At 44.4% G+C, this 12,222-nt stretch overlaps 1 protein-coding gene across 1 annotated transcript; it reads left to right on the top strand.

The window, feature by feature from the left end:
• Positions 1-788: 788 nt before the first annotated feature.
• Positions 789-11,570, top strand: ciartb (circadian associated repressor of transcription b). Its single transcript, XM_080736084.1, has 6 exons — positions 789-918; positions 3,146-3,614; positions 4,035-4,110; positions 5,031-5,109; positions 8,528-8,660; positions 9,556-11,570. Exons 2-6 carry the CDS (start codon positions 3,186-3,188, stop codon positions 9,961-9,963), a joined length of 1,125 nt encoding a protein of 374 aa, XP_080592210.1. The 5' UTR covers positions 789-918; positions 3,146-3,185; the 3' UTR covers positions 9,964-11,570.
• The last annotated feature ends 652 nt before the right edge of the window (positions 11,571-12,222 follow it).

The following is a 12,222-nucleotide window of genomic DNA, read 5'->3' as shown; positions in this document are numbered from 1 at the left end:
GGAGGCCGCGTCCATTGGCCGGGCGCCCCGCTCCGAGAGCCAATCGGGGCGGCCGCGGTCTGTAGGCCCGCCCCGTCCAGACACGTTGCCCTGGGAGCAGCAACACGGGGCCGCCGAGGAGCAGTGGTGGAAAAAAAGTACTCACATTTGTTTTACTTGAGTAAAAGTATCAATACTACAATGTAGCAATACTCTGTTACAAGTAAAAGCCCGGATTTCAAAATGCACTTGAGTAAAAAGTAGAAATGTAGGCCTTTTGGTATCAAAATGTACTCGAAAGTAAAAGTATAGCCTACTCGTTCGTTGTGCAGAATGAATGTCCCATTTCAAGTTTAAAGAAAAAAAAAGAAAAAAAAATTGAAAATAGCAGATCTACAAGCTCACTGTGAGCAATTTTCAAATGCCCCCAAATCTAGCCTATATAGGACTGAAGTGGTTAATGTACTGTATGTTGTGTCATAATAATCAAAATCTACAATAGTATAACTATAAAGTGTTCAAATTAATTGTAGTGGAGTAAAAAAAACATTTGAATCCGAGATGCAGTGGAGTAGAACTAATTAAGTGAACGTGTTGGAAATGGGAAACGCTAAAATAAATTACAAATACCTCAAAAATGTACTTAAGTCTCAGTAAAAGTGTTAAATTTACTCAGTTACTTTACATCACCGAGGAGGAGGCGCTCCATTGCAGCGCTGCTGCTTCCACTGCGCTCCTCCATATAGTCACACACACACATGCACACACGCACATACACACACACACACGCGCACACACTCACTGCTACGCTTCCATACGCTCGTCACGTAGAGCTACCGCGCATCACATCAGCGATCAGCCTTGCCTGCCTCACTGCTGTGTCTGGATTATTACACCACTGAACAAAGACACACGCCACACACATCCATCCCCGGCAAGGTAGGTCATCAGTGATTCTGTCTTTTGGAAGATTTTCTTTTTTTGTGTATGTGTGCAAAATGTAGCCTACAGTCCTCCTGGTTATTTCTGGGACCCTGATCTGTTTAACTTATTATAGGTCCATTTGGTTCTGATTGTACACTCTCGGGAGTTTACAGACCCAGTTTAGACAATCCTAAATCCTAACCATCACTCGTTTAGCTTTGGGAACCCCCTGGTGTGTGTGCGTAAAAGCCAAGGATTGTGGATAATAAAGGAATTTGGCGTAGTTGTGGCATAGTTTAGACATATATCTGTGCGCAAACGAGTGTAAATATAGCTCATGGAAGGGACTCTTTTTTTGCGTATTTAACACGATACTTTATTACAGCCTAGGCTGCTGAATTTATTCTGTCTGATCATGGGAAGATGTTTTTTTGGGGGGTGGCTGCTCGTGCTATGCTCCTGCTCTAAATGGATACGAAGGACGGATATTAGTGATTTCGTTCTCCTTTTTTTATCCTCAGTGAATTATAATTATGATGTAACTATTCTTTCACTTTATATTTGGCATCTTCTTTGTGGAATCCGAATTGTGGGCAACGCGGCTGTATAATGAAAAACGTGCCCCACCTACACAGGTGATGCCGACACGAGACACGAATGTGTGTTGTTGTTGTAATAAGCTATAACAAGATATAGTCCTACTCCTACATTGTAAATGTGTAGCCTACCTGGTGTATCTCATCAACGTCTTATAGCCTACCTCGTTTGGCTCATAACATGGAAAACGGGGCCATAATAGCAGCAAATATGTAGCCTATACTTGAGTCGGATGTGTGCTGTGTTTGGGCCAGTCGAGGTGAAATACAATTATGTCTCCCTTTCAACATGAACAGTAATCTATATTAAAAAAAACCTCGGGTGAATATAGTGCACAATTTATATTAGTACTTTTTATGTGCTGAAGGGATCTGCGCCATTTGGTTTTCTGCTATATTTGTTTTAGGTCTGTGAGAGGAAGGTTGTAGAACAGTCTCACCTTTGCATGAGGACACATGAATTATTAAAAACCTGCTATTTCTTACAAAAGATGGAAAGGGATGTTTTTGAACAAACACAGGATATAGAGCTATGATAGTCCGGGTTCTCATGACTCCCAGTTTATAAGCCTACAGTACACCTGCCTTTCGCCTTTTGTTTCCAGTAGAGCTGCCGGGCAGCTGTGGTTTTGATAGCTAGTTATAAACCGTAACAACAAACACTAAGATATGTGTTTTTTGTGCACATCGGCCATTTATATTTAATAGTCTATAATGAGTCAAATCTGAGCTTAAGGCCCTGCTCTGCACCCTCCACTTCATCAATAACATCAGCTGCTATAGCACTCCTAAGACAAAGGACTAAAGAGAACCGAACTGATACATTTGGCAAGGGGACAGACATGACATATAGTGTATGTGCAATTTAGATCCTTCAAGTTATTTAGAAATGCATTCTGGTGTTTATGGAGAATGTGTGATGCTTTTACTGCCCTTGCACCTATACTGTACAGAAAGAGATATATCTTTTCATAGCCACCTTTCTCATACAGTATGTGGATGGATGACATGTCTGTTGTTCAGAGTCAGAGGTGGTTATCTTTGGCAGACTCTGTGTCAGTCTGAATAAACAAGCTTAACATTGTTTATGGATGTGTGCAGAGGTGGTGGCCAGCAAGCCACCTGAGAGGGCCGTGTGGTGACGAGATATTCAGCCTCACAGTGATGTCGAAAAACGCGTAAAGGCATGTATTTGTTCCACACATGGCAGGGTCTGTTTACATGCAAAGTACCGTGTAGAGATTTGTGGGCGAAGACTTAATTCCCACCCACAAGGATCCACACTGAATTCCTTGTCGGGGGAAAACGTTGCTGCGTGCGTGCGTCGCCGGGGACGACACGGGACTGCTATGGGTGTGAATGGCGTTTAGTGTTTGCTTTTGATGACTGGCTGCCAGGCTGTGTTTACTCGCTCAGGTGTTGTGGCTGGAAAAAGGCACAGGTCAGTGGTTATGCCAGCAGTTGCATTTCACTGACACCAGCTGCTCAACATATACAGCACCCTGCTGTGCTGTCTCTCTGCTTTAATATCCATCACCTTCTGGATTGTATGTATACTTATCAAGAGGTAAAGGGTAGGGAATAGGGATTCTTTTTTCTTTTTTACTCCTTTAACCATGTAGTAACAATGCCCTCCCCTTTGACAGGTCAGTGATGGTCAGTGTTGGTTAGAACCTGCGGCTGAGGATGTCTGCCACAGATTCGGACAACTCCATCGACTGGCTGGCGAGTGACAACGAGGACGACGAGAGCGAGCGGGAGCCCGACTGCACTGGAAGACCCGAGCAGACCGAGGGGGGCTCCCCGCCCCCCACCAGCACTCCCCCATGCCCGGGCCCGCCCAACCGTGGCTGGCTGCTCCGCAGACAGCTGGAGGACGACGGCCGCGACTGTAGCGAAGTGAGAAAGGCCTCTAGCCGGGGGACTCTGCCCTCCCGCTACACAGACTCACAGGACGCTAATGCCAGAGGACTGTCTAACGCACAGCAAGGGGAGAGATCAAATGGGAAACCCACCCAGCATGCACTGAAGAGGTCTCACAGCCCTGCGGGGCAGCGCAGGGATCGACTGCTCATTTCCACCGAGTCTGAGAAAGACCATGTTTTTACTAACAAGGTGAGGAGGACTTCTGTGACTCATGTTTATCTGCCACCGGAGGTTGATAATGTCAGCAAAAGCTGTGCCCTGTCACCCAGATTAGCTTCCCTGCGGGACTGAGAGAATGGCTCACACTTTTTTCCAGTAAAGAGTCCCTCCCATCCATGCTCTAAAATTAGTCACACTTTCTTAACATTCTAAAGAATTGGTGACTACAGAGTAGAGCATCATGTGTACATGGTCGTGATAAAAGGAGCGTTAAGGGTGACCTAATTCATGTTGAGCAACATTTACACGTGCAATAGACAGTTTGTGAATGCTGACTTAATGTCCATCATTAAAAAGTGAACAGCTTCTGAATGTTTCCTTTTCTTTCATTTTAATTTCTTATTTTGACAGTGCTACATGTCTACAATAATGCCCCTTTGTGTGTTTTAGTGCATGGAGTTGCAATGCTACATTCACCCACTGTCATTGATCTTGAATGGGCTTCGTTCGGGAAGGTACAGAGAACGTAAGTCAACCATTTTTTAATCTCTTTTTTGTTGTGTGTGTGTGTGTGTGTGTGTGTGTGTGTGTGTGGGGTGGGGGGGGGTTCTTTTCATTGTGTTCTTTCATACTCTACAACACCATTTTTCTGTACATGCACCTAGATTGTTGTCTTTCTGTCTCTGTCCCATTCTTTCTGCTTGTCCGCCTGTCTCTCTCTGTCTCTTTCTCTCTGTGTTGGTCTCCTCTTCTTTCTTCTGAGAGTGATAGACAGTCTGCCACTCTTTGATAGAAAATCTCTCCCATGAGATTTGAGAGAAAGATGTCTGAGGCGTCTATTGTTGGGTGTCGAGTATCATGTAACCACAAGAATTTCCTTTTGTGTGTGACTTGTCTATATTTTAGAATAGAGGCTTAAAGGCGTGCATAGTGTGTAGAGGTAACCACACAGTTTCAACATGCCCCCTCAGGCCTCAGACTGGTTCACTTATTAAAACTCACAGAAAACCTATCTTTTTTTCCCCATACCAATAGTGAGAAATCACTTTGAAGTCACACTTCAGTTTCTCCCATAAATTAGACACTCTGGATATGTCTAGGCAGAGAGAGGTGTGAACATACCAGAGCCTCGCAGCTGAATATATGCAGTGTAAAGGCTGCAAGGCCTGTAAAGTGTGTTTTAGCTGGCTCCCTCAACATGGAGTCTCTGTGCTCAAAGCAGCATGTTCAAACATGCTCTGAAAGTGGTTATTTTTGGGATCCCTGTCAAGCTCAAGGCCTTGGGTGACCCCACACTTCCTGGCCAGAGAGACAGAGTCTGCCCCCCCGCGTGCCCCCACCTCACACATGCATATGCCACAGAGGAACCCATCTGTTGTACAGACTCTGCCCTGCTGTCAAGATAATGCAAGCGGCTCACGGTCAAACTCTTTGCTTCTTTCACAGGACTCAGCAGTTTCCAGGAGAGTGTAGCCATGGACAGGATTCAGCGGATCATGGGTGTCCTGCAAAACCCCTGTATGGGGTAAGTGACTCACTGTGACTCCCAGTCAGAGTCTCTCTTACCTGCTTCAATGTTCTGTACTTTCGTTTGTTGTAGCAACAGGGGCGTCACAAGCGGGGGAAAAGTGGGACTAGGGCCCAAGGTGGCCTTAATTATTTTATACTTTTAGCTATTGAAAAATAGCAGACATACAGGCTCACAGCGCGGCACCGAGTGCCGCGCTGTGAGCTTGTATGTCTGCTATGTATGTCTGCTATGTCTGCTATGCTATGAGCTTGTAGATCTGCTATTTTTTTTAAAGTTGTGAAAATGTGTGCACATCTTTTTTAAGCGAACATTTCTAACTCAAATTTTGCTTCTGGTGGGTCCCTGGAACTAAATATTTTGAGATGGGGGTCCTTGGCCAAATACATATCATTTGGGGGGTCCGTCACATGAAAAGGTTTGAGCACCACTGACATAGAAACATAGGTTTTTTTAAAAACTTTAGAAGGATTTGAAATATTCAAAGACACATTTTCACGATTTAAAAGAAATAGCAGATCTACAAGTTCGCAGCGTGGCACCAAGCTTGTATATCTGCAATTTTTCAATAGTTAAAGCACAAAATAATGTGTAATAATCTGGTCCCATTCACTGCCCGCAGTGAATCCTTGTACCCAGGGCCCAGAATTTGGTGCGACACCCCTATGTAGCAACTATGGTAACGAATGTACCACAGTGGCTTGATACAGATATTTGGTACACATATGGTGAGATGGAGGTCCAGTGATGTTACTAGGTTTTCAATATAATGGGTCCCGGGATCCACAGGTGGTCATTCAAATGGGTCCCAGAAAAGTTTTATGAGTCCTCAATACAATGTTTTCGAGCGCTGTGAGCTTGTAGATCGGCTATTTTCAAAATGTTTGCCTATTTCTTATATTTATTTTACAATTTGGCTAATGTTTGAACTTAGAACTACTAAAACTACTAAAACATGTGCCCCTAATGAATTCGGGCGCGCAAAATGGCGTCGGATGTCGGTGGAATCAAAACATTGACGTTTCTATCGCCTGTTTAAGACTTTCTACGTGGATTTTATTTGTGTTAACGTAGGGTAAAGTAGGATGCTTTCACCCATGAACAATGGTGGTGTCTGTGGAATTTTAAAATGTTTTTCTTTTACCGCGACCCGGTCGATTATTTTAACATGGACTCCAATGGAGGCGCATCCCCGGGACACCAGGACCATGACATGAATGAGTCACTGGGCGACTTGAATGAGTTTTTGATGCGGGATGCGCACCTAATGACATGAGGTCTGTGTTTGGTGCCATACTGTATGTGACATAGATGATTCTTGCTGTTGCAGAGTTGCTGTTATTTTATGCACTTGCGAACCTGCTCCCTGTTCGGTGCTGCAAAGTTTACATGTACAGTATCTGGCTCTTGTGCAAATAGGTTGTATCTGTTGATTCAAGATCTGTGAGCTTGTCAGAATCAGAGGAACATCCAACTAGGTTTAGTCAGCAGCAGGTACACTTAGACCAGAACACATGACCCTACCATGTGACCAGGTGAAGGGCCACCTCCACCCAATAACCTAGAGTTGTACAAATTGACGACAACGTTGTGTATTGAACATTTCTTGTTAACTTAATTAATATAAATCACTGCTCACAAGGCAAGCTGGTTTATTCAGGATTTAACTCATTTCACATCATCTCCCTTGTATTTGGAGAATGTGGAGCAGGCCTTTGCCAACACAGCAGCCAGAGCCACCTCTTGGTGCCTGATAGCAGCCTCGCCAGGGAGGTAACATAATGCCTGGTTAATATCTGAGTTTATATGGTTGTGTATCGTGTGTGTTTTCACGATTTTTTTCATTGTAGTATTTTTACATTTTAGACTGTCCAATGTTGCTGTTGGTAGAGGGGTACCGCGAGGCCTGCCATGCGTTTTATAGGGCAGACAGTCAGGGACGTGCTGGCCATTGGGAAAAGCGGGACAATTCCCGAACGGCCGGTTCATTCGTTCCATTTTGGGGGCTGGGCGGCCAACAAAGTAAATCGTCACTGTCGGGCAGAAACCTTGTATCTCCAAGTTTCAAATTTGTAGATTTTTTCGCAAAGCAAAGCCCTGCTTCATCATACAAGGCCGTCGCACAAAAGTAGCGAAAACAGCTGATCTACCGCGAGGCGTTGTGTGCTTGTAGATCAGCTGTTTTCACTAGTTTAAATCATTTTTTAAATGATAAATACAAAACAAACGGTTTTGGACATACAAGGTTTCCACCCGACAACGACGAAATATAACTCATTAAAATTGTCCCACTGGCTTGTCACGATCTGAAATGGCAAATCTTTGAGTAGCAGCAGCGCTATAGAGAGAGAGAGATCTCTCTCTATATAGCGCGCAATGAGGGCCTCTACAACTCTTTTTCCCGGGCTGAATCAGGGGCCCAGCACGTCCCTGCGTGAGTGTATGAAGGCTTAGGCACAATGATGCCAGATAAGGCGCTGAATATGGCTCAGGCTAATCAGAGTCCTACCTACCAGCTGTTCCCCCCATAAGACAAAGAGTGGGTGTGGCAGCCTGCTCCTGCAGACAGACAGACAGAGAGACAGACAGACAGACAGACAGACAGACAGTGGTAGCAGAATAACCCCTCCCCTCTGACTCCTCCCCCCGTGTCGCCAGTTGGCAACCCCTGCAGTGACACAGTGGTGGATGGCATCAAAGTGACTTCTTTAGCAGTCGCTGTTGTGGATAATCTATCACATGAATTTAACATGCTCCGAGTGGGGTGAAGGGGGAAGGTTGCTGATCATATGACATTGAATAATCCCCACCAGCCATCTGGTTTTGGAAGGATGGGGGTTTTAATGGGCACCTCTCCCTGCCCACCTCCAATGAAGCCTGCGTCACCGCTGCTAGTTTATTTTCGCTATGATGCTGTTAGAGACCGCTGCGGGCTTAGGCGTTTATTTTTAGAGACGAAGGAGAACCGTTAGCACACCTTGCCACGTGTGGGTCGTGAAACGTGTGTGAAATATACCTAACCAGCTGCTTCTGATGCTCCCAAAAATGTATGTATATATGCAACGTTTCAACACTTAAGTCTTCATCGGGTAAAATCTTTTGAAAAGAACGAAAAGATTTGACATAATGAAGACTTGAATGCAAAATATTGCGTGAATAAATCTTGGGGGCATCAGAAGCAGTGTGTGGTCTTTTGTTCTTCTCAATAGAGTTTAGCTACAAACTCCAGTACCTGCAAAAAAGGATTTGGGGGATGTGGACTGGATAATGACTACGCCTGCATGAAATATACTCTTTGAATGAACAGTATATTCCCTGCATTTGGGTGATTCTTTCCGTCTGAGCGTTTTTAAAACCACTGGTATAGAGGAAGTGGTAAATACTGTTCTAAATTGCTACTTCAATCTCCTTTCAGGGAGAAATATGTCAACATCATTCTTAAAATGGAAGAAATGTTGAAGAGCTGGTTCCCCAATGTAAAACCCAGAGACCAACATGCCAACACACCAACCCAGACAGAGGACTCTACTCCATCCAAGAAACCGAAGGTAAAGACCAAGAGTTCTTTGAGATAGGTATAAGGTGTCATACTTCACTTCTAAGGAAGAACTGAAGTATTGTTTATTCTTTGATCACATGGCCACAGAGGTGCAGGGAGGAAAGGATTAAAAGTATATTTTTACAGTTGTACGAATGACATCAGTCTCAAGTTCACCAAGAACAATGACAGAAGAAACAGTAATTTGCATCACAGGGTGGTAAGAAAGGTCAGGAGGATCTGAGGGAGGAATCATGGAACATTCCTCTTTATCTAGCATGTGGGAATTTAATCCTGTGGCTATTTTTGGCTTGCCTTTCTAAAGCTAATAATTTCATGTACCTAAATAGAAGTATATGCCCATTAGGGATGGGTATCGTCTGCGATACTTTTAATGGTATCGATCGCATGACGTCGATACTATCGGGTATCGGTTCATGTAAAAACGAACTATACCTCGTTTCGATACTCTGGAACGCACCCCTGGCCGGTCGCATCTGTAACAGTTGGGCTACTGAGAGTTTAATGACTGCTTTAGTAGGCTACACACGTTACTGTGGAAAATAGCCAAAAATAGCCTATAATGTTTATTATTATGATGATTATCCAACGTCTATACTCTCCGCTCCGCCACACTGTGTGATCATCATCACCTCTGCTCTACCGCAGCAGCCAGCGAGTCACCACTCTTTCTGTGTTGAAGTTAAACTTAAATAAAAAGTATCGAAAATGGTGTCGAAAAGGGTATCGTATCGATTCCCAGGTATCGAAAAAGGTATCGTATCGATTCAAAGGTGAACGATACCCATCCCTAATGCCCATATTGTATATCAGCGAATGAAACAAATGTGGCATGGAGTGGACACAGAGCACAGAGTAACTTGTAGTTCATGTTCTCTCCACAGCTGTCTCCGGTGACCACGGCTTTGTCCAGTGGAGCAGTGAGCCCTGTCCAGGTTAGTCTCCTTCCAGTGACTGCCAAGGCCCTGAGAGTCACCGACCTCACTCCCCCCGGAGCCTACTCCGCCAGTAACATGAAGTGGCTCCACACATCACCCATCTGCTCCCCCACCGCAGAGCAGGCCCAGGCTGGCCCCAGGCATCTGCTGCCCCCAAGAGACAGAGAACTAACGCAGGACAGCGCTGTGTCCTCCACTACTACGGACAGCCGTGTTAAGACGGACTCCATACCCAGGGGCCCTCCGCCACTGGGCAAAATCAATGCGCCCTGTCTGGAGAGACTGCTGAAGTCCACAGAGAGCATCATCACGCGCAAGGGGACAGGGGACATGATGGACCATAGTTGGTCTTAATGCTTATGGAGGGCTCGGTGCCCCATCCCAGCCCAACATTGCCTAGTCTGCCGGGGAGCCAGTCAGCTCACTTAAGTCCATTCCAGCCTTCGAGAGACAGGCGCTTTCATAAGGGACAAGGTGGTTTGAACATGGAAGGAGGTGTCAGTGTACATGAACTCATGTGTGAGAAAGAGCCCTCTCTGACAAAGTTCCCTTTTCTTCTTTCTTTAAATTGTTTTTGCACTCTTGATTAGTGTGTGTGTGTGTGTGTGTGTGCGCGCGTGCGTGTGTGTGTGTGTGCGCGTGCGTGCGTGTGTGCGTGTGTGAGAGGGAGGGGCAAAAAAAAGTCACATGATGAGATCCTCATGGCCACGGCTTTGTTTGGCGACTCTACAAAGTGAATCGAGTTTTTTCCTCTCGCTGGTAGATGCATCGTCATAATGTTGAAGTATCTGTGCAACAGCCATTTTGCCTGAAAAGGGAAAAGGATGGCATGTGTTGGGAGGGAACATTTCAGAATGATATTCAGACGTGTCAGTGATCTCCATTTAGTTGCGGTGAATATCTGGGTGGAGTGTGATATCCTTTTTTTCCTCCACATGACCCCACACTCTTTAAGTTTATTGATGTGACTGTTACTCATTTGTATACTTACATAAATCTTTTTTTTTTTTTTTCTTTTTTTTTGTACAACTGTTCTACCTCAGGTGGGCACAAGCTTAGAGGGGCAGGGATCTTGAATGATAACACATAAAATTCCCAGGACTCCTCACAAGAAGTGCGGTGAGCCAAAACGGCCTGTGATGGCGAGGTCTAGGCTACGAGTTGTTCCACTTGTACAAGCGAGAAGGACGCTCGCTCCACATTGGGGGGAGGGGGGGTGCTCGCTCCACAGGGGGATGCTAGCCTGACTGGTGCCATTGTCAAGAATGTGAACTGCACGTATCTTTGGAGTCTACCAGTAGAAGGCAAACAGTGCCTGTAAAGTCAAGCTGTGCCTGCACAGTCAAATCCGGACTGTTTATTTAACCACTTAAGCCCTATATACTTTCCCGTACGACGAACAGTGAAAATATCACATCTACGAGCTCACAATGTGTTGGGAGCTTGTAGATCGGGTATTTTTGGAACAAGAAAAAAAAACAAGAAAAACAAGAAAAAAAAATGATATTTTTTAACATCTGCCCAATACAGGGGCACTAGGGTTAATGTGGTTAGCTGTGACACTTTCAGTCAGAGTTAAATTAACGCTCTGGATTTCACTGTGTGTATGCTGGTTATCACTAACGTTAGAGAACCGCTCAGAACACCTGGATCCTCTATAAAGGATGTAAAAAAAAAAAATCAGGAATTCTCGAGCCCCTGCCATTTCCTGTTATCAAGTAAATTATTAGAAATCTTTGCCAACTACTTTTTTTTTTCTGTGGTCAAAAGTAGAACAAGTTGTTTGTTTTCGCCACAGAGCTGGACAGTACGCGAGACCGCCAGAGAGGGGCTTGGTATTTCTCTGTGTAAATGTTTCAAAAACAAAAAAGGAAAAAATAGGTTGTTGATTTACCCTGAAAAGTGGCCTTTATAGTGTGATATTTTATACTTTGAAAATAAACGTGGTTATATTTGTTTGATGCAAAGCTGACTCCTGATTTCTATTCTGTGCCTCCACATTTGCTAAGTATATCGTCGTTGTCGGGTGGAAACCTTGTATGTCCAAAACCGTTCGTTTTGCATTTATCATTTTAAAAATGATTTAAACTAGTGAAAACAGCCGATCTACAAGCACACAACGCCTCGCGGTGCGAGGCGTTGTGTGCTTGTAGATCTGCTGTTTTCACTACCTTTGTGCGAAGGCCTTGTATGATGAAGCAGGGCTTTACTTTGCAAAAAAACATACAAATGTGAAACTTGGAGATACGAGGTTTCTGCCTGACAGTGACGATATGTTAGGCATCTATTCGTTTGTGCACATTTTGTGCTGAAATAAGTTGATTATTTCTTGTGTCAAACATTTTGCACTCGCCTGGCAACACACTGAATTCAATTCAACAGTGGAGTGATGACTCATACATTTCTATTTTGTATTTTCATCAAATTTACATTCAAACTTGTATGGTTTGTGACAGAAACAAGAGTATAGGCGTGAATGATAGGATCACAGTAAAACACAGATGGAACCCACTTCCTAAATAACATTTATCTATCACCACTAACAGGCAGGGACGGAACGATATGAACATTTCATGTCACGATTATTGTGCGATTTACGATATTAACGCAATT

Source organism: Nannobrachium achirus (assembly GCF_963921795.1).
Source record: "Nannobrachium achirus genome assembly, chromosome: 11".
Lineage (NCBI taxonomy): Eukaryota > Metazoa > Chordata > Actinopteri > Myctophiformes > Myctophidae > Nannobrachium > Nannobrachium achirus.
This window is presented reverse-complemented; position numbering and strand designations above follow the sequence as displayed.